The sequence below is a fragment of the Cloeon dipterum genome, chromosome X, assembly GCF_949628265.1.
Source record: "Cloeon dipterum chromosome X, ieCloDipt1.1, whole genome shotgun sequence".
Taxonomy (NCBI): Eukaryota; Metazoa; Arthropoda; class Insecta; order Ephemeroptera; family Baetidae; genus Cloeon; species Cloeon dipterum.
In genome coordinates, this window is record NC_088790.1 from 7,347,976 (window position 1) to 7,375,133 (window position 27,158).

Here is a 27,158-nt window from a genome sequence, read left to right on the forward strand (position 1 = left end):
TTCGATTTGAATCTGTGCTTACCAGCCAGTGGGTTGTAGAAACAATTTTATTTGTGATTATATTTGGGATGAACATATTTCACTATAACATGGTCATACGTATATGTTCTCTCAGTAAATCATCTTTGTTGCGTAGGTTGAATATCTTTGGGGGAATTAAGAGGGTGAAATGATGAAGACCGATGAATTCAGATTGATGAATTTTGTTGGTGTATTGGTTTACAGTTGTAAATCCGATCGGATACTTAATCAAGTACAAGAACTGAAATTGTTATACAATAATAAGTTACAAATTCATTTTGCTAACTGACGGTTGGACTCACCCCTTTGAATCGGGTTCTGCACAATTAAACGACTCACGTCAGCACCGTGTGGCTGACGGACGAAAACTGAATTCTTATTTTAAAATCAACTTTCTTCTGTTAAATAATAATGCAAAATTACAATATTTCAAACCGCCGACAATTGTTAGCTCCCAGAAAGCAAGACCGCGCTGTTGTACCGCTACATATCTCTTCTATCTTGAGGATGATTTTTTTAAATAGCACTCAGTCTCACTTTATGAATAATTACGTTTAAGTTTATTCATCCGAATTAAGTGCGAAGCAGATTTTTTTAGAAAGTGTTGCAAGAGGAAAACTCTAAGGAAACTTTGAAATACTAAACAAAAAACAGTTCCTGAATGAAAGCACAAAATGAAAGAGCTCTTACTTTGAAGCATTGAAGAGCACACACTGTGGACTAGGCGCTCGGGAGATAAATATTAGCCCTTGCAAAAAGCAGGCGTCGTTCGAAGAACAAACACGCTCACATCACACGCGGCCAGCCAGTTTAAATAGTGCGCCATGCTGTCCCTAGACATGGGCCTGAGAGAACACAGACCCAGAATTGCATTATTATATTCCACGGTTTTTGCCCCTGCAAGTGCTGTCTGTCTCTTTGTTATTTTTAGCAGGCAAGACAGTGTTTAATTTGAGCGCACGCTGCTGACGCCGCACCACTTGCAAAGCCCAATTCTTCATCCAGCCGTCTGCTTTATAGCAGGGGAATTGTTAAAACTTTTTCATTTCATTTCGGCAAATCTCCAGAGGAATGAAAAGGAAAACAGCAAAAATTATACGTGTGTCTCATGATATAACCAAGCTGCTTTTGCTGCACAAAGTGTGAAAGTAATAGAATTATGCTGCTCTCTCAGGGCACGGGCGTGATAATAAGATGAAAAGGATTTGCACAGGGAAAAGGAAAAGACACGCAAAATGTGCTCGTTTAAAAAGTCTTCGTCGCCGTAGCAGCGCCTGCAAATTGAATAAGATTTGGCAAAAGTTGAACGCTCTGGCTGCCAGATTGAGCGTGTAATAAAGTTGAAGTTGTGATGCGCCCTCTGCACAAAGTGGGAAGAAAACACGACAAGCAAAACTCTTCCTGTTCCACTCTGTATGGAGATTTCCTGTTGAAAAGATCAATAAAAATTGTGGCTCTTCGCGATTGCCATCTGCAAGAGTTGATCTGAATATTTTATTTGCACCAGACTTTTGATTTCCTCGCTGATTTCAAAAGCAAACCCGAGGAGTAAGCCGCATACGAGTTCAAAATGTTCAACATTCGAGAGCTTGGTTTTGGAAAACTTAAAAGCCACTCATGCAACCCAGTTCTCTTTGGAGTAATCCTTAACCATGCTTTCTGGATGTAGCAGAATATTTTCAACTGAAATCTGGCTGGCTGTGACATTAATGTGCGTAATCAAGCTTGGTCTGCCATCCCATTAGATTTTTACCAGGTTTCTGTTAACGTCTAAAATGAGTTTCTTTTTGCATTTTGAAAATGCTTTATTATTCTTGTTTATTCTTGCTATTGTCAATACATAAAATTAAGGATTAAATAGAAAATACAGCAAGAAAGGGCATAGTACTAGCAAACGTATTGCAAAAACGATTAATTACAATGTAATCTCTCGCCGCACTGAGCCGTAGATGACACATACAAATTCACTGAACACTATAAATTTGCCACAGATGCTTTTTGCACAGGGGGGTAAACTCGGCCGCCGTGCAATTCTTGAGTTCAGATGGCAAGTCGTTCCACGGTTTCACCAGCCTGAAGGAAAAAGCTCGTTGGCCGAACACGCTTCGCACAGACGGTGGCTGCAGCCGTGGGTGCTGGCTATTGGCGTCGTTTCGCAGCTGCCGGCCTTCGATGATGCGTGCCCGTGCGTCAAAGTCAATTTCACCTCCCTGGCACTTCTTGAAAAAATTCAAATCTGCGAACATCAGTTGCATGTTGAATGGCATAATATTTGTCTCTTGCGGCGGAGGCGGTCGTCGTCCGTGGATGAAATGCAGTGCCCTTTTCTGCACCCTATCCATCTTGTTTATGTTGGCCTGCGTGGTTGGGTGCCAGGCAGGAAGTCCAAAGGTAAGGATGGGCTTTACCAGGGACAGGTAGGCTACCCTTTTGACCTTATGGGAGCATCCGCGCAGGTTGCGGGCGGCAAAGCCCAGCACACGGGCGGCCTTCGCACGCACGGTGTCGGTGTGCACGTTCCAGCGCAGGTCTCTGTTGATGTGCACGCCCAATAAGCGTTGGTTATCAACATATTTGAGGGGTAAAATTTCATCGTAAAATAAACAAAATCAAGGGAAGTGGTTTAATTTTATATACAGCGTTACAATTTCAAGCTCTCAAAGGAATATGCAAACTCAGTTAGCAAAGGAGAGCAAAAACAGCCGGAGTTTTTTATTGACATTACACACGATATCAAACAGCCATGCTCGCTCAAATTAACGCAGCAAACACAGACTACGCAGAACGATCATGATCCAACGCGCTTGTAAGCGTCTTATCAATTTCCGACTGAAGTAATACAGTTGTGATTTGACTCGCAAATTGCTCACTGGAATAAATTATCACGGCTGCTCGACGAAACCAAAACCACTGCTCGTTAGCGGGAGCGAGATATTCACGCAATAAATGTCAAACAGGCACGCAGCTCACAAGCAAAACACACACGAACTCACGTGTCTGTATGTATTCACGCAACGAAACGAGGCGTGTGGAGGCTGTGAATGGGCCTCCTCACTCAAGCTCAGAGTTCATTTCTCTCGTCATTAAGCCTTCGTCGAACGCAGCACAGACGCGCCTATTATTCGCCAAGGTACTAAACTAATTACCATAATCCGGTTCGTACTCTGAAAGACATACGCGATTTCCTTCTTTGAGCTCGGCTCATCTGTCGCAGATTATTTCTGCCTGCACGCGACCGCAGTCGGAGGAAACGCGCGCACGGCTTGGCGCTAAATTAATTATTTGTGCGAACACGCTGACAAACTGCGATGGGATATGCCGCTTGCGAGTAATAGAAAGCTGAGGTTTGCGCGAAATTAGAGCACCAAGGTGACTCCCCAGGGAAGCGATTTGGCTCTGCACCAATCGCAAATTCCCAATTAAGGAGAGTAAAGGTAGGAGATGCGAATAAACAGCCAGAGTCACCATAAGAGGGGAAGGGGTGGGGGTGAACGTCGCTTGTTCGCTGGTTGTTCACCCCCACCCCTTCCCCTCTTTTGGTGACTCTGTCTGTTTATTCGCATCTCCTACCTTTACTCTCCTTATTCCCAATTAATGTATCACTTAGTGAGATGTGAACTCTTGCGTTGCGGTGAGTTAAATGGAAACTAGGCAATTTCAAAGAGCCCTCATTGTTTGATGTATAATCCTAGCCCGTTTCCAGATGATTAACTTGGACGCCAGATTAAATTTCAATCAGCAGACACTTGCCATATTTGCAAACAATTCCTACAATCTAATAATAAATTTAAATTTACACTTCACTAATTTGATCTATTTATATATTGGTACCGTTGGAGATAATTAACATATGCACGAAACTCATGGTTTAGTTACAAAATAGCTAAAGAGGTTGATAAGTTGTCAAATAAGCAAGTTTTACTGTTGTAAAAAGAAACCTTATCTTATCTCCATTACATTAGAAATAAGCATCTTGTTGTGCCTTACAAGTAAGCTCATTTGCAATTAGATTAAATCCTAATCACGCAATCGCTTATTTATATTTATAAAGAATATTTTGGTTTTTATTTTCTCATCGTTGGATTTATCTTATGGGAATGAAAGGCTCTTTGTGGAGGAGCTTAGTGCCTAAATTTATTAAAATTCGTTCAAAACAAGTGCTGGTTGTCACGGATTGGTTTAATACTCGATTCTAAATCCCCAAAGAGGATGATCAGATGCACTGTAAATAAGACGCGGGTAAGTTTTTTCCGTGTTATAAATGCTGTGAAGAGAATGGTATTACCTGTCCAGTCCGCAAAGACGACCGTTACAATCAAATGAGGTGAGAGTGTCAACCTCGTCCTTTGTCAGCGAAAAATCAAATATCTTGAAATTTTCAATGATGCGTGCCGGTGTTACTGATTTCGGAATGGTTGAAACTCCTCTTTCAATCTATAGTGCAACACATTAAAACATTAGTTAGTCAGAAAGTTTAAATTAAAACAAATAAATTACTTACTTGATATCTGAGCAGGATCTGGGCTGACGATTTCTTGTATTTTTCTGCGATGGCCTTGACTCGCGGATCATTCAACAGGTCGGGGTCACCAGGCTTGGCCCACGGCCTGTCTGGTGAGCCAAGAGGAGAGTACCCGGTCAAAACAATACCGCGATCGGCACAGAATTTCTGCAACTTGACCTGAGGCAGGTATGGGTGCAGCTCGACCTGATTTTGTGACAAAATTAAGCACTTTTCTTATTTTTTTTAAAAAAAATTTGTTTACCTGGTTGGTCACAGGACGAATGGTGGCAACCTTTAATAACTCGTCAATTTGGACGCTGTTAAAGTTAGAGATGCCAATAGACTTGGTCAGTCCCAACCGGACGCACTCCTCCATTTTGAGCCAAGTAGTGGTGAAGTGAACCTGGCTGTACTCGACTTTGCCATCGGGCCCCTTGGGCATTAGAGCGTCGCCACCCTTGTAAGCCATCGGCCAGTGGATCAAGTACAGGTCCAGATAGTCCAGCTTAAGGTGTCTCAGAGTCTTGCGGCACGCGCTCACCACTCTGTCAGTGTCGTGATCGGTGTTCCATAGCTAAATTAATCAATAAATACTCTCCATTAGGACAGGCATGATGCCAATTAATTTCATAAACGTCGAAACGTTCGTTAAGGTTGATTGAAGCGAATTAATTTTGTGATATCACTTTGATTCTCCATGCGATGCTGCCTCGTCTCTCAACTCATAACGCATGAATGGCCAAATTGAGTAGAGCATGTGAGACTGACATAATATATCCACTGAGCTGTTTTGAACCTTGCCCTTCCAAGAGATGATATTTTCGGAAGTATTCCTTTCACTTACTTTGCTGGTGATGAAAAGATCCTCCCTACGGACGACACCCTCTTTGATTTTCTTCGCAATGGCATCGCCGACCTCGTTCTCATTTTCGTAAATGTGAGCGCAGTCGATGTGCCTATAGCCGGCGTCGATTGCCGCCTCCACAGCTGCCTCCACTTGGCCCGGCTTGGACTGGATATTTGAGCAAAGGAGTAAAAAAATCACGTTCGAAGCGCCAACGCTAATTTCACCTTCCACGTGCCGAGCCCAAAAGCGGGAATTTCAAGTCCGTTGTTAAATTTGATTTTGGGCACTGCCATCGTTCTGGAAGTCGATGAGATGAGAAAGCTTCTCTCTCGCTATTGGCTTTTATATCAATTGGACTGGCTTGTATCTTATCAAGATTTAAGCCTCTCTTCAGACAGTTTTGTGTTGTGCTACGGAGAGGAATGAATCGGAGATTCTTATCGCTCTCTCGAAAGGTCAGTGAGTTGCCGCTTTTCGATATTGCATGCATGACCAATAAACCGCCAGGCAATCGTCGGGAAAATGGTTTTCATATTTAAGTATTTGATAGTTGATGATTGGTGACAATGCCAGGCCGTGTATAGGGTGAGATAATTTTTAATTCGTGGGTTATTTCAGAATTAAACAATAGAGCGCATCAAAATTTATTGGGGTGCCGAGGGTGGTTTACTCCTAAGCTACTAAACATCTTTCTACTTGTATTCATAGCATTTATTTGCTCATTTTTTCCGCTTCCTCAAGTGTCAGCTGCTTTTAGCATGATATGACACCTAACAAGGACATCATTTCCATATCGTCTCCTGAAAAAACCCGAGCAGCGGCTAACACGTGGACGTGTCTGTTTCAGGGAGTGCGATAATAGATCACCACACACCGTACTGGGAGCAGCCATTCTCGCAGCCTTACTTTGAGAACTCGACCAAGCGTGATACCACCACGACTGTCGGACAAACAGCCTACCTCCACTGTCGAGTGCGCAACTTAGGCGATAGAGCTGTGAGTACAATTTTTCACGACTTTCAAAACATCATTATTTTTATTTAATAGTCCATATAGCTGCACAAAATTTTGCAAAGAAAAATCAGTCAATCAATATTAAAAATCAATCTGCATTATGTTACAAATCTCGATTCTTCTCAACCGTCGTGGAAAAGACATATATGCAGATATTCTAATATTTGATCACTCGTCAATATGAGATAATTTAAAATCAGGTTCAAAAGGCTTATCTTTTTCTTGGGCCGATTACGCGTCTAATTTGTATTGCTCTTTTAGAAATCATTATTACGAGATATGGAAGCACAACGCGCACCTCATCCCACTCAGCTAAATAACAAAAAGTGGCTTCGCTTATCTCTGGCGTGTGGTGTGTGGTGTACACGTCACGCTCAATATTAAAATTGCAGCTCCTTAAATATGGCACCAATATGTGCTGTGCGCGTAGGCTGGCGTCGAAAAGGTCACGCCATTATCGCAAACTGCTCGCCACCCAGATGCAATAACCCAATTGGGGGGCTTTCAAATCGACTCCATATTTCCATTTTCAATTATGCAAGGACGTAATTGGGATTAGGCACAGTGGCATAAAGGCGCTTGTCATATGGCTGCTGATTTAATGAATCGTTCATAGCGCGAGTTTTAATTCCACGAACAGCATGCTGGCGAGCGGAACGAACAAACTAATAAGCGCGGACCCGACCTCTGCCTGGGAAATAAGGCAGGCACCTATGGCAGTAATTAATAGACTTGCCGATAAAATGATTAAGTCTATTAGCAACAACCGTGCCGCGCCGGTTGCCTCCCTGCCAACCCTGTGCGCGTATTATTATTATTATTATTATGTGTTCCGGAGCCTCGTGCAGGAGAACATGTGATAATTTCCCAGGCCAGAGGATCGCAAGAAGAATGCGAGCCTTCCGCGTATAATTAATAACGCTGCCGCCGCCAACTCCGTCGCAATGCACTCATGCGCAACTTTAATCACTTCGCGCGAGCTTCTAATTGCTTAATTTATACGACGGCGGTGCCCTTTATGCCGTTCGTGACTTCAGTCAAAATCAGGCGATATTCGGCTCGTTAAACTCTAAAAGTGAGCGTGTCCTTTGTTTTGCGATATGCGCTACTCGAAAGTTAATCTCATTACCTTGCTGCAGAATACGTTTATAGTATGGTACACTTTATAACTTTACTCTTCAACCCTTGCTTAAGTAGCTTTTCGTGGAATATTTACGATACGTTACTTTTCATAGAAAACTGTTGAACTCCAGAGCTCACTAACTTTGCACTTGCATAAAACAAAATGGCTTCTTCCCACTTGTTCTAAATTAGCATGACCTGCAAAAATAATGATTCTATTTGGCATATATTATGTTTGTTTATTCTCACCTTAAAAAATGTACATACATGTTAAAAACAGTTTGTCAAAACATAAAAATAAAAAAAACACATAGTGAGAAAAGGCACCATTCCTGGCAAACATCTCGCTAAAACTCTACCCGGGAGGGCAGAGCCGGAATGGCTATGTTAATTTTGGCCCCTCAGAGTTTTCCTTCATATAACCCTGGAAGCTAATGGACTGATCTTATTATGTCAGTTACTCACAATGAGTGCAATGTAAAAGAGTAGAATTTGAAGACGTATTTCATCTCTGTTTTGACTCACCATCTCTGACAAATAGTCATCTCATTTTGAAAAGTGCTTCTTGCATCAAAAAATCACTTCAAGTTTTTACTTAATTATTTAAGGTTTCGACTGTGACCCTATCAAGGATTTTACTTACGTGGCAAATTGGCGGGTTTTTTCAATTTTAGATTAAATACACGTGGGTAGGCATATTGCTAATTTTTTTTTAATATTTCTTCATTGCACTTTTAGTTTAAGTTTTGTTTGCAAAAGATTTGAATTCTCCTCTAAAAGGCAAAGTATGAAAATCTGTAATTAAGTTAATATGGATTTGTATAAATTCCTGTAATAATTAATGACATTTGCAATTAACGATTTAGATTCAGCGTGCTACTCGTCACTAATAGCGCTTGCCTAATTATTTCAAATTGCCAGCAATGCGATCTGATTTAATAAACACGCTCGGCAGGCGCTTCAGAATAGTTGTTGTGCACAGCGGTACTAAAGTAGCCCCATCTGCATTACTTGCGTGGTTAACTAATTTAGATATCACCTCGGTAGCTGCCCCCGCGCCACAGCGCGCAACCCCTCCGTGCATTTTGTACTCAGGCTGGTCAATCTGCGATGCTCCTGCGCACTGTCGACGGATTTTGTGGCACCGCATCGTAAAGTTGGGGTTGGGGCTCGTAAATATTTCAATAACACGAAAATTATTGCGCGGCCCCATTGGAATAGCGACTGCAACCGAGAAACCTTAGGTCCTTTACTGCTGTTAATCGATTAGTTTACCCCTAGCGCTCCTCGGGGCTGTCTCGAAATTTATGTGACAAAGTGCGAGCACTTCCAGGTCTAACAGCTAATTAATTTTGATGCCGTGGAGATAAAAATGTCACACGAGTTGCCAAGTTCGCGACTCTTCCCTCTGATATAATTTACGGCGCGAGTACTGGTGGTATGCAAATTTTAGGCGCGCGCGGTGGAGACAAGAGGAGCGGTGCGCTGTTTTGAGGGCTTCTCCCAGCGCTGCTTGGACTCTCGGTCGAGAAGAATTTTTAATGTGGGTCACGGGCCATGCATGGAAAACTGTTCGTCGCACGAGCCGGGATGATGACAAAATTGTTGAGTTGAAGTGGCTGCGAAGTTGCAGCGTTAGCGGCCACTCATGCAAAGTTATTTCCAGGAGCCTTGGTTGTTTACATACAAAATTCAGAGCTTCCATAGGGGAGTTCCTTGATGAGTTTGTTTGGCACAAACTTGATAGTACTAGCGCAATATGGCATTTTATTTTGATCAAATTGAACATTAAAAAATTATTGCAGCATGGATTTTTCTGGAATTCAGTCCTTGCGTTTCGGAATATCTGCACAAAACTGTCAGCATTGAAGTTCAAAGAACAAATCAATCTTTGATGAAGGGAATGATGAATTTTCAAAAAGGTCTATTTATTTAGGGCCACAAACGGCATAAATTCTGAGCAGTGAGTATATGTCATCATGATCTCTTGTTTCACAAGCTCAATAAGGCATTCAAAGCAAAATTTAGGCCATGTCCCCAGAGCTCAACAAGAACAACAACCACTGCTGGTTATTCACGCTTAAGCAGCTCACAAACGCAGCCGCTTGTCAAAGGATTATAGAGCTGGATAGATTAGCCGTCTCGTTATTATCCAAGCAAAGTGAGCAAACATTGCGGAAGATTTCCCAGCAGAAGCGCGCAGTAAAAGCAGAAGTCGAGCATTGAGTGATGAAATTAAACGTGAATTAATCACAGCCGCGACATCCTTTCCCTCTACTTCCTTTGTGGATCGAGAGAGCATAATGAAGCGTGAAATGCATTGAGATTTCAAACGATGACACTGCAGCAAGAACGGCGTGAAAGTCTCCCTCGTTGTTTAAGTTTTGCAATATACTTTGTTGGCATAAAGAGAATGGCGTCCAGTAGACTCTATTACTCTCTCTCTTCAAACATCTTAATACTAAAAAATTTAAAAAACAATTTTCATTTTAAAACTGCCAACCACTCAATTTTCCGCCAGTCCGTGCTAACAAGTCAATTCCTCTGCTCAATCATGCATTCGTGTGTTCTTGAAGGAACGCAACTTCTTCACTGTCGAATGCGTAAGAACGCAGGCCGCTGTCATCCCCCACCGCTCATTATAATAACACATTTTTAGGAAACTTTGTTTCCAACAATATGAATAATGCATTAAGACACATCTTGTAGGCTGTGCGATTTTGTTCTCTCAAACAGAGCGTACTGCAAAAAATAATTTACCATAGACACACAATTTGGAGTTAAAAAAAATGTTTGAAATAAGGGAATGGAAATTTTGCAAAATTTAAAATTACATTCCATTTTTTACCTACAGTTTCAAAATTTTAAATGATGATTATTGACAAGAACCACACAAATCATGATTATTAGAAAATAATTATTAAAATATTTTGATATGGGAACATAAAACTATAACTTTCCTTACAGAGGAAAATTCAAATATTTATTTACAATTAACTTTTGTTTCTAGTCAGCCTCTGGCATGTTTGGAGGTCGGCGTAGAATCAAAATTGAGCTGCGCCTCCAGATTCGCAAAGCCTTTTAGTCGCGAAACGCTCAAAGACAAATTGGCCGGAATGAAGGCTTCGCAAAGCCGTGCAGAGAAAGCCGGCCGCGTGTAAACACCACATATGGGCCCTTCTTACACATAACAGCGGCACGGGATGTGCTCCTTTTCCGCGCTCGCATCGCCCAATTCATGCATACTTGATGCTATTATGGCGCCTGCGGAACAAAGTGACTTCGATAAATCACATCACGAGCTGCCGGCGAAATGAGAGCGCACACCACACTCGAAATTATGAAATATTGGTCTGGGCCGCACACGTCGTCATACATCAATACGTGCACCTTTATCGCAGCTCAGCCACCCGCTCGCTCGCTCGCCTCCTCTGGATTTATCTGCAATATGATTTCATTTTTTGCTACATGAGATTGCACTTCTTCCTTGCGCGAGATTACGTCTACTTTGATCTCTTTCACCGCTAAAACTGAATGAATGGAGCGTCGTGAAATGCTTATTCCTCACTTTTCCAACTTCGTTTTTAACCACACTTTATGATTAAGGCTAAACTATGAGTGCTGCAAGTCCGTAAGTCAGTCTATTAAATCTTCATGAATCATGAGCAATATTAATTTCCACGTTCAGCGCTTCAAGGCAGCCAGTCGATTTAAAGACGTGATAGAAAGTGTGAACCTTTTGAAATATAAAAGCCGTTATATTTCTCAAGCAGTTTTTCAGTATAGCTTGTTGAATTGACGAAGTATGGAATATCCCTAGACACTAACTAATACTTAGCATATTCATTTTTTTTTTTTTAAAAATAGGCAAAGTGAATCGACGGCGTATTGCGAAAACTATTCAGTCTGTTGTAGCCCTTCCTCATCTGGATTTTTTATTATGAGATCCAAATGCACAGACTTGGATAAAATCCATTTAAAATCAAGAGATTTTGGGCTGTGTTACACACATGAAGAGAAGTTTGAATTCATTTAACATTTATTTTAGATCGATGTTTCTAGTATTAAATTTATATACTTCTCAACGGAAGAAATCATAGATTCCAGATTAAATTGTAATATTTGTTTTTTGTCTTAGGTGTCGTGGATAAGAAAACGCGATCTTCACATCCTCACCGTGGGCATCCTGACGTACACGAACGACCAGCGCTTCCAGTCGCTGCACTCAGACGGCTCAGACGAGTGGACGCTGAAAATCAGCTCACCGCAGACCCGTGATTCTGGAGTCTACGAGTGCCAAGTGAGCACGGAGCCAAAAATCAGCAGCGCTTTTCGGCTCAGCGTAGTTGGTGAGTTACCAGCGGCAGCAACAAACGCCGCTTCTTGCCTAATTAGTGCGAAACGCGCAGTACTTGCTTTAGAAATTTCCGAGGCGCTAATATTTAGAAATTCAATAGGCAGTGCGGAGGTGCAAAATTTAATTAACCCTTTGATGCGAGCCGAGCTGTCTAAAAGCACCTGGCTTTGGTATTGGCATTATTTACTAACAGCACCGGTTGCCGTCGTCGTGTCTGATCCGCACAAACTCTTTGAGGGCTTTCAAATTGAAAGAATCTGGCTACGAGCGAATCATTCAAGCGCAAATGTAATAAAATTCGCTCTCACGCTTACGTCAGATTTTGCTCAACACCCTCAATAAAGCACGGAGTGCCTTGCAACCCCTTTAAAACGCAACATTATTTCCTTTTTACTCTCAAAATTCTGTTAAAACAAATCAAAGCGCCTCCGATTCCCATATTGAGAAAGTATCTTTTTTATGTCAATTTTGCTTTAATTTTTTGCTATCTCTCATCAGCAAACTTATCCCATGGTATATAGTCTGAATTTATTCCTCTCATTTACATTGAAATACTACAGTTTGAAAGCTAGAAATTCAGCGAGAGCTCATAATTCTATTAGTCGGGCGTGCAATTTGTGTTGCGGAGTGAACTCGATGAACCAACTCTCTCAATCGTGTTTTACGCCCTTTGAAAATCAAATCCAGAGTGCAAACGCGCGATGGTAAGACGATACTTCTCTATCTGCGTCGCTTGTAATTTATCAGAAACATTGTCACAGTTGGATCGAGTGTCCCTTTGATGTGTCTAGCACACTCCGCGCGCTCAGCGAATGTGTGTTAGCTCGTTAGGCATGTTCGTTATCACTGCGGTTTCTCTCTGCATTGGTCAACCAAAGAAATGCTGCCCTCTTACTAATGGGATGTTTGACTTGACCGCAGCCTCGACTGCACACACGTCTTGTTAAATCTAAACTCTGCTCCCAGCAGATTGCTTGCGACTCGAATTATTTCTCCTTTGAAATGCAAAAGTTTGCCACTCTAAGGCAATCAACGGGCAGAGAGTTGACTTGGAATGGCAACTCCATCGTGAGTAAGTTGTTCATCACTTGGAGATGATCATTTTGATGGACAAAGCGAATTGAATTTTCCCGGTTAGAGCAAAAGTCTAGCTTCAAATCTCTTTTTGAAATGTTATAAAAATGCACCTCATAGCCTTTAAAAGAAATCACCAACTTCATTTATTCTCACTTGAAACTCGTAAGTCCTGAAAAATGATCTCTAGGCAAGCCAGTTTTCCACGTGATATACTCCGATTTCACGGTGGCGAATTACACAATGACGTCAAGCCTTTTTCCACCCTTGCAACACATTCACACGCAAATAACGTAAAGCCGTGACGCATATTACAGCAAGTACTGTGTTGAAATTCTAAAATGAATTCCACATTCACACAAAAGAAAAGTAGCAAGGCCTTTTCGCAATAATTTACCCGTGTGAGCTTTGCAGATCCAGACAACTCATTTAATTAAAATTCAAAATACCAAGACGCCCTTGTATCTGCAATATCATTCCCTGTACCAACCCCATATCCAAGCACAGTATTTTGTATCTTCGTAGGCAATATGAGATTGTGATGAGATTCTTTTTAGCCAGACAGTCTTCTACACCCTTGCTTTTTATTATTTCTGGAGAAAGAAAATCTTTGCTGCTTCTTCTACGCGTCAAGCTGTAGAGCGCTGAGTGAAAACACAATTAACAAGAATGCGCCAACCACGCTGTGACTTTATAATTAAAAGTCTTCTGTTGATTTTAGAATGGAACATGAATATATTTCTTTTCATTATATCAAGCTGTAATTCATATCTTATTCCAATTGAGAGAATTGCATAGTCTCTCACTCGAGACACTCAGGCACACTCAAAACGCTGGGCTGGCGCGTAAGTGCTCATGGTTTCAATGCTGTTTTATTTTTTGAAGATCGACAGAAATATAAATAATGTGAAAGAAACTCGTAAGAATTTTATTCAACTCATAATTAGAGCGAAGTTGTTGTAAATTATTAACTTTAGGTCTGCGAGCAAAAAATAAAATTTCCCGCCCTGATCGAAAAGTTACATAATATTGTAAAACATCTATTCGATTGTTACAATAGGAGAAGAATTTTCAGTTTTTCAAGAGTACAGTTTGATCTGCTTATGAAGCTGTTGCTAAAATATTCTCTGCCAAGCATATTTTTTACCTGTAAAGTTATTCAAACGCTCGCAAACACGACCGGGTGCAATGAAAAAGTCATCACTCTCAATTGGCGCAAACAAACTCTTTTCCCTCCCTACTCGCTGCTTCCGCCAAAGGGCGAGTATGTTTTTGCGGCACTCATACGAGCCTTGTGTTGCAGTGTCGAAAGCCAAGATCCTGGCCAACCCTGAGCTATACATCAAAAGTGGCAGCGACATCAACTTGACGTGCATCGTTCTGCAAACACCAGAGCCGCCGTCGTTCATATATTGGTACCACGGTAATCACGTCATCAATTATTCACAACGCGGAGGCATCAGCGTGGTGACGGAAAAGCAGCCGCGCACCTCGCGCCTCCTCATCTCGCGCGCGCACGCCAACGACTCCGGCAACTACACGTGCTCGCCCTCCAGCTCGGACTCTGCAAGCGTCATGGTCCACGTCCTTAATGGTAAGGCAGAGTGCTCTTCATCTGTGCTGCACGCTTTTACTGCTAATGCACTGGACTGGTCCCATACCCAAGTTTAATAGGAGATGCAACATTCATAATTTACTGAAAATTTTAGAATATATATATTTAAAAAAAATTCAATAAAATAATATACATTTACACTTTTTAAATTCACGCCTGTTTTAGTTAGTTTAAACATTAGCCATTAAGAAAAATAACATTGGTGTTCTAAATTAGGATAATTGGTCTTTACTCTCCAGTCTGGCAAGCTCTAAAAAATTTAATTCATTTTTATTGGATTATAGTCTAAACCAATGCAGCGGCACGTTTAAACACTGTCAATTGCCTACAGATTTCAGAATTCAATTGACGAGATAAATTATGTATTTTAAATAAGCCCTGTAGAGGATATATAACTTACAACATTTATGATTCCAAAAATAGTGCCGGGTCTGATTTTTGGCCAAAATCCATAAAATATTAAAAAAGTAACTACGTCCAATCAGGGAAATTGGTGCTCCTCGTCAGCAATAAATATAACAGGAATCTGATTTTCTGCGTTATTTGCTCTGCTACTTTCCTGATTAGTTCTACCCCTTTTTGAGAATGTTTTGAATTATTCATACCTTATAAAGTCTTTTGGAACACTCACTCATTCGTCAAAATCGTTCTTCTCTGTATTTATGTAGACGAGCGATGATTTGGAGAGATTTCAAATGCCCGCCACACATACTGAACAGCAGAGACCATAAGAGTCGCTGCCAAAGCTTTGGTTCGCTTCATTGTTTTTGTATTAAAAATACTCTTGGATTTAGATCCTTTGTTCGTTGAAGCTGAGGCGCATTGGAGCTCGATTTTGTTGAAGGATAAATATGAATTGTATTCATCCAATGCGGATTAAGTGTATTGATTTTCGTCGCGTTCATTGCATGACAAAATCGGGCCAAAGGAACGACTTGTTTCACTTTTAAAGTGTGCCACTCTGCATTATTGAAAATAATATACTATTGAAAAGAAAAGTATCTGCATATAATGTTTGTAGTTTACATTCAAAGGCAGTGTGTTCGCGCTGGAATGAGTTTTGTTATTATTTACCATTCGCGTGTTGCTCACAATCGGGAGAAATAATATGAGAACGTCAAAAGCGCTCTAAACATGAACACAATATCGGAAAATGTCATTATTTCATCCATTTACGAGAAGAGTGACAGACGCTTGGTCGCAATATTCTCATTATTCGTTTATTCTGTTCTATACTGCTCGACAAACTAATTATGCCAGCAGAACATTTATTTTTGTTGAACACTTTAGTTATTCGTAGCAAAAGCCACTTTCCGGGAGTAAATACATTTGGTCCTTAATTGAGGAAAATTGGAACGTAAATGACATACACGCTGAATTGAAGCTGTAAATTTTACACAAATAATTAAACACGCATTAGAGAAATTAAATCATGATCTACTTCTCCCTTAAATTAGATAAAAAGTGTTTGAAATGAGCAGCAAAAAATAAATCTAGTAATCACTGGAGAATCGAGGTTTTGAGTTCAATATTCCCATATATACCCAGAATACGAAATAATAATCTACATTTAGCAGAACCTAAGTTTCCACCCAGTCTGTCCCAATCTCACCCAAACAACCCCCAGAGACTGACTTTGCCCCACAATGACTTTGACTTGCACAAACACAAGCCAAAACGTTTACCCTTTGCCCACAGGGGAGCACCCGGCGGCGATGCAGCATGGAAACAGCGGCGGAGCAACCACGGCGGTGGCCGTCTCGCTGTCCCTGCTCACCTCTTCCCTGCTGACGGGCCAACTGCTGCGTGGGGTCACCAGGTGATAAACGTGCAGCCAGTGCTGATCAGACCAACTAATGCAAAGTGCACGGCCCGTGATTGATTGAGAGAGCTGCTGCCGCTGATTGATCGCGGGGGACCAAGTTCGGCGGGCCCTTGACCGAAAGGCCCCGTGGGGCGAGCTGGGACTCAAGAGGGGAGCAAGACTAACCAAGAACCCTATCAAAGTGTATCGATATAGTGCATCATTCGCTGTTGGCCCAGTGCGTGAATGCCGAGTGAGTGCCGAGTGAAAATGAGCAGTCAGAGATGAATATTTCAATGCAGGGTTTTATTTTGGCTATATACTTAACTGAGTGAAATCAGTCACCATGAGATCATGTTTCCTTGTTTCGTACCTGAATTTATAAATCCACTGTTTGTTGAATTGTAGTACTTACGGCATCATACTCATAAAATGTATAACGGGCTACTATTAACTTTGGGATGTCGATAAGTGAGAATTTGAAGACGTACCATTGTAATCAAGTGTAACATTCCCATCAAAAAGTTGTTAAAAAAATAACTAGAGTGGCCCACCACCTCAAAAACTACATAATATATAAATGGTCACATTGGATTACATGATAAATCGGCCGGATTGTCTAAATTAGAAATGCAATTTGAGAGAACTGATCTATATTTTGTTGAACATGAATGCAGTGCTAACTAATAATGTCTGATGATCCCAGCCTTTATAGAGATTATCACGAACCTCTTGATTGACACGATTTATAGTACGCTTACTTGTCAGATGCCCAAATCTTCTGTAAAAGTTTCTTTATTTAGTTTCAAACATATCATCATCTCATACGATGCCAAAATCTAATTTGGAATCATTACGATGTTCTGAAATGAGAAATCCCACACTTAATTTGAGTGGCTGAAGTTCAATTTTTGGTGTTCATAGCAGGGCAAATGATTTTATCTCTCTACATCTTCTGGTTCAAAATGTGTGAGGTTTCTAGTGATGGAGCAAAAGTTTTTTATCCGACAGCAAGTATGATGTAATTGTAAATAATAAATACATATTTAAAAATTCTATGACAGTGTGACCTGCGGGGAACAGCACAAAATGCAATGATGGATTCAAAACAAAATCTGGTTACATGGCACGCAATTTGTGATTTCATCTGGATCATGAACAAAACCAGCATTTGTGATTTATTCAGACCGTTCTGTGTTTGTGTGTTTGGGACGGAATTTAAAAGAGACAATTTCCAATGACCGCAATTTCGACATATTCACAAAAGCCATCCTAAAATTTATATTCCAAACACCTTCAATGATATTGTGTGTTAATTGTAAAAGGTCAGTTTTGTTTCCGGATTTACGCCTTTTTGTACAAAAGCTCATAAATGTGCACCACGCAGGCTAAAACAAATTGATTGATACCCTTTGACTTCCAATAAATTTGTGGTGCGCAGGAAGCCATCAAATAAATATGCGCAGCAGTGTTTGGCGCCCCTCAAAATTAATTGTTTCCGTTGTCATGAAAACAATTTGAATAAAAAGTATCATTTGACGAATTAATATCCTTTGATTGAAATTTAAAATGGGAGGAAAAATTAAAAGATTTTGTGTAATACATTTGAACAGTACGAACGCCTTTTATTCCACAGAATATTCATTTGTCCAGATATTTTGTATCCCCCTTATAGCAGGGAACAGGGAAAGCAAAAAGCATCAACAGGAACTGCACTAATTAATTAACAATGCGAATGTGTCACTGCAGCATGTGATCGATTAATCATTTTCACGCCTCTGTCATTGCTCTTGACATTAATGTCCTCACCCTTACTGGCAAACAAAACTCGTAGTAAAATCAATAATAATTCGATTCAATATTCGTAATAACTTTCATTTTGAGTCGGTTGGCGGTTTGGTGTCAGAACATGAAGAATTATGGATTATATTTAGTATTATAGTATTTCTATGATTGGATCAGGAATATTAAAATCAGCCAATCGGTTTAGATGGATAAAATCAAAAGATGTGTCATAATTATTTAATCCATTAGGTTAGCTGATGTACACGTTTATTTCCTCACAGCATACATGCAATCTAAGCAATTTCTAAAGAAAATTAACTCATTCAAAATAAAATGTTTTATGTCTATCTCAAGCGCCAACCTATGAAAAATATCAAGGCTTTTAATATACAGGAAATTAATTATTTCAACACTCAAAAATTTTCACTATATCTTCGTTGAGCGATCAAAAATAAATAAAACACACTCACCTAATTTTAAAGCATTTATACAGTCAAAAGATGGGATTGTGAGCGTGTTTTTTTGTCACTTTAATTCCTCAAAATGTCGGCAAGTAATGATTTGTCAGAAAGCGAATCAGCCACTTCGTCGTGGTCCCACTGAAGGGCCACAAGTCCTGATCCAGCAATTCGCACTGCACCCTCTGCCTCTAACAGTTGGCAGATATTCAGTAACTCTGAACGGCTCACAGCTGTTAAACGCTTCTTTTTGCAAACTCCACTATACACCTCATGGATCTGAAATATTAAAATCATGGAAAATTAGACATCAAGGGTATTATGGACCAACTCATAAATTAGATTAATCAATGTGAGGTGATTTTTGATCAGTTGTCTACAATCATACTATTTGTGCACAAAATTAACTGCAGAGAGTGCCGTACCAGCATGAGTGAATTGAGAATACACATCAAATATGGAATATCTGAATGTGAGGCAAAACAGCACTGGGAATCAAACAGCCTATATGCAATTTTATAAGATGAAACTGTATAGTTATAAAGATTAAATAGAAAACTACCTATCATCAAAGGGAAACAATTATAAGCATTTAAAACAAATCTTTCGTATAAACTGAAAACAGACTACACACCTTCGCAATGGTAGCCTTTTTGACTGGAGCCCTTTTCAAAATCAGGAGGCAGGCTAGTACGATCTGGTGTTGTAGGGGCAGCTGAGGACCTTCCTCCATGCCGCCAAACACTGAGTCTAGAATTTTTCTCACATGCAAAGGCCCAACTTTGCTTTCTTCATTTTCATTTGAGGGGCCAAGAACTGAGGCAGGTCTCTTCCGGCTCCCAACTTCCAGGGCTCGGCGGCCAATATCAAGGGCTCTTCTGGCGTCGCCTGAAACTGAAGCCACCTTGGCAGCCAGCAGCTCCAGAGCGGACGCTTCAAAAGCGCCGGACGCTCCAACCGAGATCAGTCTGTGTTCCAGCACTTCCATCAGTTGCTGCTTTGTGTAGGGGGCAAAGGAGAGAAGGAGTGGGCCATTTGCAGCCCCGCGGGCCGCCAGTCGGGGCAGTTGCCTCTGGGTGAGATCAAGGGCATTGGCGATGCCGATCAGGGTGAAGGCATCGCCCAGTTTCAGGGGCCATTCAAACAGGCGGTAAAGTGCCTTTTGTCCTCGGCCACCCTCCAGTTGGTCAACTTCATCCAAAACGAGAACACTGCAATGGAAGAGCAAAAATTATTATTCTAGATGCCACAAACAGTGAATCTCTTCTATTCTCACTTTAATAGCTTTAATATTTTGTCAATGCAACAAGGGCAACAAAAGGGCGTGATTTAATGATGTAGGAATAATACTAAATTTTCACGCAATCTCCTTATATAAAACGTTATAAAAATGTCATCCTTACGCTCTCTTTGCATTCTTCCTCTTCAGGTGTCTATGAATAGATTTTTCGATTTGGTCAGCAGTTTTTACACCTTGGGCAAGGCCAATATTAAATTCCTCAGCAATTCTTTTCAGAAGATCCAGTTCCGATTTAACAAAGGTGCAGTTGATGTACGCATTCAAAAATTGATCTGATAGCTGCAAAATATGGGAATATTTTTCAAATTTAGATATTATGAGACATTCTATAGATAATAGTATTTTTGACGTGTACATATGCATAATACCAATAATAGATAATTATGATAATTATGTACAAACCTGTGAGAGGACTAGTTGCACGCAAGCAGTTTTACCGGTTCCTGGCGGACCTGAGACATAAGCAGCCCCAGGGGCGTCAATCACTTCTTGGACTCGGTTCGAGAGGAACTTGCTCAGGGCTTCGATCTCATGTTCGCGGCAGGGTAGACTTTCGGTCGCAGCCACGTGAAGTGCTCTCCGGACAGCCACCTTGTTGCCTGCACATCATAGAAAGCGGGACATAAAATACATAAACATTTGAATATCTTTCTATCTACTTACATTTCATGTTAAGTCAAATTGTCAGTCAAACAAATTAAGTCAGACTAGGGAAATGTTGTGTTTGGTTTAGAGAAATATGGCCAAATTTAAGCAAATTCAGAAATTGTTCATGGGATGAATGCTGCGCTGTTTCGTCAAATCATATGGATGAAGCAATATTTGGCGCCAATGAGAGGCGCCCTTAGGAACTGCGCATGTCTCTGCGATGGGATGTGTATTGAATGTCGCCAGCTGACAAGCGACTATAACGTAAACATTATTTGTGTTGTTGGAAATTTCTCGCCTGTGCAAACTCGCTGCTACCTGCTCCTCTTTTCGCTTTTCCATTATACTCGCCTTCGTATAGATGAGGTAAATAGGTGATGTACATCAGGGTGTTCATTGTCATGACCAAATTGCCATAAAATTATCATTTTTTTTGTATTAAATTTTATTGAAATCGTCCGGAGTCTGGATGCTCGTCATCTCATTTTTTCCCCATGACTTTACAAATTAGTGTGAAACGAGAACACAAAAAGCTAATTTATAAAGTAACATTCCATGAAACACACAAACCAAATTGAAGAAACCATTTAAAATATCTACTATTCGTCCTCACTATACAGATTGCAGTTCTTGTGATGGAAAGTGAGGGAAAATTAGAGTGTCAGAGTCAGCGTATGCAACGGCACCTCCTGGACGTGGTCGATACAGATTGGCGCACTGAAAAGCTGCCTTTTGAAGATATTAAAGTACCCCAAGAACTGTTACCGGATCCTGAGGCTGACAGCACTGAGGAGGCTCAGATGACCATCAAAGATTTGGAGCAGCGTTGGACTGATCTTGGCCTTTCCAAATTTGCTGAAACTGACAGCAACAAACAATAACCATATTTTATTTGTCAATTCAATGTATTTAGGTTCTCTAAGGTAATATTAGAGTTATTTTTAATTTCACTTTTTATTAATCTGGTGCCTTCCAGTTAAAAACATGGCTGAATTTCCTGAATTGGGTCATCACTGTGGATTTGAGGGGTGCCAACAACTTGACTTTCTGCCTCTTGAGTGCCACTACTGCCAGCAAACGTTTTGCAAGGAGCATTTGCCATTTATTCAGCATTCCTGCAACAAAAAACCAGACAGGGTGCTCTCCGCTGATGAGTGCATCACCGTTGAGGGCCACAAGTGCAGTTTGGATGGTTGTCAACGTCGAGAACTGGTCCCTGTCTTGTGCGGAGAGTGTCGTCAGCAAACCTGTCTTGATCACCGTACTCCAGCCCAACACAATTGTCCATCTTTGGATGTCCAAGCAGAACTTGCTCTTCAGTGCTCACAAAAGGACGCTGCTTTGAAAGAAGAAGTTCAGCTAGCTAAAAAAGAGGCTAGTAGATTTATTAAGTTTATCTATACATCCCTTAAATTGAATCATGTTACTAAAACTGAACTTAAAATTTGCAAATAATGTTTAATGATAGATATACCGATTACGGCAATTCGACTGAGCAGAATTCTTTAGCAATAATTAATCTCATGATATAGTGTGACTGTTTCATTGCAGACAGTAAAAGAACTGTTCAGAGAAAAATCTATTTAATTTTTTGTTATTTTTCCATTGCCTCCTTTGGTTTTTTTACAATAACGATTTAACCTTCAGGTTGAAGACCAGTTGGCCAGGCAGCTGAAAGTAGCCAAGAATCGTGCACGGGCGGCCAAAGTGCAGCTGATGAAGTTGAAAAGCAAAGCTGCTCTTGCCAAAAGAGGTCTTGAAATCGCTCAGTTGGAGCGGCTGCACTTCTTGGTCAAGATGCCGTCTGGCAAGGAAGAAGTGGTCGTCGTCTCCAAAGAGTGGAGTCTTGGACGGGTGGTGGACTTCACTGCCAGCTTGTGCTCCTTGAAGAATACCAACAATGTGCCTAACACTCCAAAACTGCGGCTGGTGCATGATGACAATGGTATGATTGACAACAACAGGCTTGACAGCAAACTGTCCTGTCTGGTTGACAAAAATGAGTTATGTGATGGCCAAACCCTTTCAATAAGGTATTTTGATTAAAATGTTTTATCAATCGCGGATGAACAAGTTTTATTTATTATCAAAGTACAAGAACAATATAAAAATTAACATTGAATACATCATGTAAATTTAAAAACGTATACATGAAATTATAAACTTTTCATGTTCTTCAACATGAACAGTGTCATTGCACTGTTTCTCACAATTTTCGCTGCAAAACCACGTGACATTTGGGTAATCCATGAATTCCTTGCACCAAAAACACATTTTCAATTTTATCTTTGGAGTTTCTAAAATTCCACACCAGCGACAGTGCTTAAGAGGCAGCATACTGATCTCTCCTGGGAATTTCATGACAAATCTGCCCTTTAATATTCGTTTTCTCATCCTCATGGTAATTAACTGATTTTTCAACTCGTTGTAATCAAATAGGGTAAGGTCGATTCTGCCGTTTCCGCTAAAAATTGGCATTAAAAACTCGCGTAAGCTTGCCCAGTCTTGCGATTCGTATATTTCTAAAAACTGCCTAGTTTCAGCGTCCCAGCAATCTTTGTCAAGAGACAAAACCTCGTTGTTTTTTGAAATCTCTGCCAATGCATAAAGAACAATGCCTAACGTTTTTCGCAGGCTCAAGTTTTCAGCTTCAGCTATGGCTTTTCTTTTCAGTTCTCCCATGTTTTTATCAATGCCCTTTAAAGGCTGCTTTCTTTTTAAAGACAGAATTTTTTTATGAACGTGTCGCAATAACCAATAAGTAAGTCTTGGTAGCTTCTCGCATCGGTACAGAACTGCAATAAAGTAATTGTGCACTCGCAACAAGCCTCTGGCATTTTCTTTCGGGTCTTCACAAATCTCTAATGTTCTAACAGACTTTAAGATGCGTTTCAAAAACCACTGCTGGCGTAACGCCCAGCTGTCATTGACTTCAACAAATTTTTGGTGAATGTAACTTTGGTGGTACAGGAAAGAAGTAAATATATTCTCCAGTTCGCCAAAGCCAGGTATTGCCTCAAAACTGGCTTCGGTAGTAAAACGGTCGAAAATGTATACATTTACCTCAAACTTAACTTCTTGCCAAAGAATATCCAGGATTTCGATGTGGTCTCCACTTTTGTGCACATCATAATTTGTTGAACCTTTTGCAAGTGGAGTTGTCAGATCTTCCTCAAACTGACCAATAAAATTATTGATAAACTCAACCAGCTTGTTCAGGTTATCCGATTTAAATCTTTGAATTTTCCTCGCAGACATTAGGGATGAGACAAAACACGGCAAAATATATTGAATCCACAGGAGGTTTCTTTGGCCCTCAAAATGCAATCCGGCCTGTTTGGCGTGTTCTCCAAGAATCGCGACGATAAGCTGGTTGATCCTGTCCTGTTAAAGAAATTGTACCCAGATATTTTTTCAATATTACAGTGAAACTTACCATAAATTCTTCTGCTCTCTTGTCGAAGTAATTCTTTGTAGCTGAGTCCTTCTTATTGTTGTCAAACTGGAATTTTGTTCTGACTTTATCAATCAACTCGCTCTGCTTGAGGTCAGGCTTTGAAGTAGCTTCTTTCAATATGCAGATGCTGTCAGGCAGTGAAAATTTGGCACACACGTTTTCTGAAATGTCAAATTCTACTTGCTTCCCGCAAACTAATTGAAATTGGAAAATTCTTCCAACGATCTCAATCATGTCTGCCTGCATTTGTTCTTTAATCATAATGTTGCACAATGCACTTGCGTGGCCATTCATATGAAAGCTTTGCTCTGTGAAATATGACTTTTTGTGCTCGTGGTCCTCTATCTTTTCCACAACGCTCTGCACTGTTGCGCTGATTTGCAAATCGGGCAACGTGAGGCCTCTCAATAATTTAGTCTCCACTAAGTGCTCCATGAGAAATCCAAAGTAAAAACGTCTGCCCCTGTCTACTCTACGGCGGTAAAGCGCCTCCACTTTTTGCATTGGATTGTCATCCCATTTCAAATATTGTTCGTTGTCATTTGCAAACATAAGCAACCGCTCGATTTTGATCAAACTCGTTGCTCTGTTGTTAAACAAACCATCCTTCAAAAAGCTCCCTTGATAGGTATGTATGATTCCCATGATTTGTACGTCTTCAGCATATTCTTCCTTCACTGACACGCTCAGTAAACTCTCTCTACCATAGTTTGTGTAGATGAAAATGCGAAGAGACAAACAAACTACGTCAAGGAAGTCTCTCTTTTCGAAAAAGTCCCTGAAATGTCCTATCTTGGGTACAAACCTTTCCTTGATCAATTGTATTAGCTCTTGACTACGATTGGGATAGTTTTTAACTAAGAGACCCAAAATACTAAAACCACAGGAAATAAATCTTTCCGTATTGTGCACGAATTTGGTCAATTCTACTATGGCGGGTATGCAACTTGTAGGGTGTAATTTCAAATATAGAAAATCAAATTTTTTCTTCAGCTGAAACCACTGAACGGTGAAAGCGCAGAGCCATTGGTGAAACACCGCTGGAAAGTACGGCAGCTGCAAGAGAATCTTCGGCTCGAAAAGATACTCGTTAACGTGTCTGCATTCCTCCAGCCGTTTGTTAAACACTTCCAACTTAGTTTGTTCGTCAAGGAACCCGGAATTGGTTGGGAAGTTTTGCTTCGCCGCCTGGATCGAGTCCACTGCCTTCCAAAAACCAACTTCATGAACTTCGCTGTGTAGAATGAACTGGGCCGCATGGGCAAATAATTTTCCACAGTCTCTTACGTTCCCGTTAAATGCACTGGAGCGATGGTATGAAATCGGCAGGTAGAATGAAATGCTGCTGTTCAGTAAGCACTGCAGTCTGTCTTCTGTGGGCGACTCTTGACTTAAGGACAGTGCGTCTTCTGTGAAAGCCGATGGTTTCAGCCACGGGAAGTTTGCGTGGAAGCTCATTTCCTGATTTGATAAAATGTTGAGTCAAGCAGGGAACCGTGGCGTTTAAAAGCTCTTACCGTGCTGATGTAATTAAATCACGTTGAGTAAGTCTAGGACAAAAAGATGTTTAGAAATTCCGAGCTTTCTCCATTCATCAGTAATCAAAATTGGACCACAGTTATTTCTTGAAATGCATTGAACGTCCAGCGCTTTAGCCATGAAAACGCACGCGTATCTTCCTCTGGCTCTGCTGCATTGATGAGGTAGAATCATTATCAGTATGTGGTATAAGATAAGACTAATCTACCAGCCTAAAAGCACGTATAACAAATATTACTTACATTCTGGTTCCATTGCAAAACCGCAGAACATAATTAAAAAAAGGAAAAAAATACAAATAAAAATTCTGTATTATTAGCAGGGGGAATCACTTAAAGCTTATTCTGTCACATATCACCGCCGCAGCTTGCGCGCAGACCCGCGAAGTGTAAAATCTTAACTTTTATATTTGAAACGTTTTAATTTGAAGAGTAGAGGTATATGTATTGGTGTGTGATAACATCTTTTTACCTACGGATAAATATGCTATTTAGCTCGGTCTTTAAAACGCTGAATTTTTTATTATCAACTAATATGATATTCCTTTCAGCATAAATATACAACATAAATCAATACTTTGATAATGTGAACTACACGTCGTAAGATACACAGTTTAAAATGACGATTTCATATATTTAAAATATTTGGGCTAACACTAAAATAGTTTTTTATTTGCCAAAACACACATATTTTGAGATTTCAACAAAGTTTTTTCACGTGACGCTGAAAAGTTTTTACTTATTACTGAAATTGACTTCAAACGTTCAAACGCAAAATCTTTCAAACTGCGCGCGAGGGGTATATATAAATATATTTGTAAAAAAATCATGCTGACAAACCCGTTTCACACCAAATTTTAACGGAGGATATTTTCCATCATACTATCATTTTATCTCTTATACATCAATTAAAAATATTACACAACGCGCAGCAATAATGTTTATAATTTTAATACGAATATAATAGCTCCTGTTTTTTTTATATTTTGAAACATGCGCGTATTACTCATCTTTATTTCTGGTAGTTTTCCTTTTTGTTAAAGCAGCGTGAATTAAAAATTAAAGCCGCATGAAAGATGCATTAACCAGAAAGTGGCGAGTCGGCGCCGGTGCGCATCCCAGCCCCATTGAATTATTTGAGCATTTCGAGTCTCTCTTTCAATAAACCACACCTTTGTGTCATGCCATCCCTGACGTAAGGCAGCCCAGTATATTATATTAGATCCCCAAATGGATCAAATATCTCCCATTGCTTTATTGACACTCCTGAGAATGCATTAAAAATTGCCTTACAAAAATACGAATTTTACTATTTAATAAAAAAAACCACACACGTACGGACTTAAATAAACAAAAATTCGCAAAACACGGCCTTATTGTTTATTTTTTTGCACTTCTTTCTCTACCATCAGTACGCTATTTTTTCTATCTGCTGATACTACACGCACACAATTTTTAGCTTTGCGGATTGCATAATATCACATAGTTTACCAAATTTTACGGGCTAGTATAGCAGTATAGTGTTTTTCTAATTGCTTCCATTGCTTCATTCAGCCCATTCTGCCAGCTCCAGTTTTCTAATTTACGCCAATCGCCAAAGAGACAGGCAGGAGA

The 27,158-nt window shown here is 40.3% G+C and overlaps 5 protein-coding genes across 5 annotated transcripts in view; 2 read left to right on the forward strand and 3 right to left on the reverse strand.

The window, feature by feature from the left end:
* LOC135947052 (limbic system-associated membrane protein-like) overlaps positions 1 to 17,973 on the forward strand; it is a 107,942-nt gene extending 89,969 nt beyond the window's left edge. Inside the window, exons 2-5 of the mRNA XM_065495609.1 lie at positions 6,220 to 6,368; positions 11,647 to 11,857; positions 14,243 to 14,533; positions 16,253 to 17,973. Coding sequence (XP_065351681.1) covers positions 6,220 to 6,368; positions 11,647 to 11,857; positions 14,243 to 14,533; positions 16,253 to 16,377 — 776 coding nt within the window. The 3' untranslated portion in view covers positions 16,378 to 17,973. The remainder of the gene's footprint in view (positions 1 to 6,219; positions 6,369 to 11,646; positions 11,858 to 14,242; positions 14,534 to 16,252) is intronic.
* On the reverse strand, positions 4,130 to 5,753 carry LOC135947051 (aldo-keto reductase family 1 member B1-like). Its single transcript, XM_065495608.1, has 6 exons — positions 5,597 to 5,753; positions 5,370 to 5,537; positions 4,788 to 5,099; positions 4,523 to 4,729; positions 4,307 to 4,455; positions 4,130 to 4,243 (listed from the first exon to the last, which is right to left on the reverse strand). Exons 1-6 carry the CDS (start codon positions 5,663 to 5,665, stop codon positions 4,201 to 4,203), a joined length of 948 nt encoding a protein of 315 aa, XP_065351680.1. The 5' UTR covers positions 5,666 to 5,753; the 3' UTR covers positions 4,130 to 4,200.
* On the reverse strand, positions 17,959 to 21,342 carry Cdc6 (Cell division cycle 6). Its single transcript, XM_065495607.1, has 5 exons — positions 20,565 to 21,342; positions 20,304 to 20,500; positions 20,005 to 20,180; positions 19,236 to 19,812; positions 17,959 to 18,880 (listed from the first exon to the last, which is right to left on the reverse strand). The coding sequence occupies exons 1-5, from the start codon at positions 20,569 to 20,571 to the stop codon at positions 18,674 to 18,676; spliced, it is 1,164 nt and encodes a 387-aa protein (XP_065351679.1). The 5' UTR covers positions 20,572 to 21,342; the 3' UTR covers positions 17,959 to 18,673.
* Positions 21,332 to 22,613, forward strand: LOC135947054 (AN1-type zinc finger protein 1-like). Its single transcript, XM_065495610.1, has 3 exons — positions 21,332 to 21,472; positions 21,526 to 21,923; positions 22,197 to 22,613. The coding sequence occupies exons 2-3, from the start codon at positions 21,534 to 21,536 to the stop codon at positions 22,593 to 22,595; spliced, it is 789 nt and encodes a 262-aa protein (XP_065351682.1). The 5' UTR covers positions 21,332 to 21,472; positions 21,526 to 21,533; the 3' UTR covers positions 22,596 to 22,613.
* LOC135947047 (uncharacterized) lies at positions 22,609 to 27,123 on the reverse strand. The gene is made up of 4 exons (XM_065495603.1): positions 27,036 to 27,123; positions 25,524 to 25,696; positions 23,986 to 25,467; positions 22,609 to 23,933 (listed from the first exon to the last, which is right to left on the reverse strand). The coding sequence occupies exons 3-4, from the start codon at positions 25,462 to 25,464 to the stop codon at positions 22,686 to 22,688; spliced, it is 2,727 nt and encodes a 908-aa protein (XP_065351675.1). The 5' UTR covers positions 25,465 to 25,467; positions 25,524 to 25,696; positions 27,036 to 27,123; the 3' UTR covers positions 22,609 to 22,685.
* Between the last annotated feature and the right edge of the window lie 35 nt (positions 27,124 to 27,158).

Excerpts from the sequence above, each read along its gene's own strand:
- LOC135947051 (XM_065495608.1), bottom strand. The coding sequence starts at position 5,665 with ATGGCAGTGCCCAAAATCAAATTTAACAACGGACTTGAAATTCCCGCT. Across the intron at positions 5,100-5,369 it reads ATCTTTTCATCACCAGCAAA|CTATGGAACACCGATCACGA; the intron begins GTAAGTGAAAGG and ends TGATTAATTTAG. Across the intron at positions 4,730-4,787 it reads TTCGTCCTGTGACCAACCAG|GTCGAGCTGCACCCATACCT; the intron begins GTAAACAAATTT and ends TCACAAAATCAG.
- Cdc6 (XM_065495607.1), bottom strand. Across the intron at positions 20,181-20,303 it reads TGCAACTAGTCCTCTCACAG|CTATCAGATCAATTTTTGAA; the intron begins GTTTGTACATAA and ends CATATTTTGCAG. Across the intron at positions 19,813-20,004 it reads AGGAAGAATGCAAAGAGAGC|TGTTCTCGTTTTGGATGAAG; the intron begins GTAAGGATGACA and ends CTTCCATTGCAG.
- LOC135947054 (XM_065495610.1), top strand. The coding sequence starts at position 21,534 with ATGGCTGAATTTCCTGAATTGGGTCATCACTGTGGATTTGAGGGGTGC. Across the intron at positions 21,924-22,196 it reads TTCAGCTAGCTAAAAAAGAG|GTTGAAGACCAGTTGGCCAG; the intron begins GCTAGTAGATTT and ends TTTAACCTTCAG.
- LOC135947047 (XM_065495603.1), bottom strand. The coding sequence starts at position 25,464 with ATGAGCTTCCACGCAAACTTCCCGTGGCTGAAACCATCGGCTTTCACA. Across the intron at positions 23,934-23,985 it reads AGAGAGCAGAAGAATTTATG|GACAGGATCAACCAGCTTAT; the intron begins GTAAGTTTCACT and ends TTTCTTTAACAG.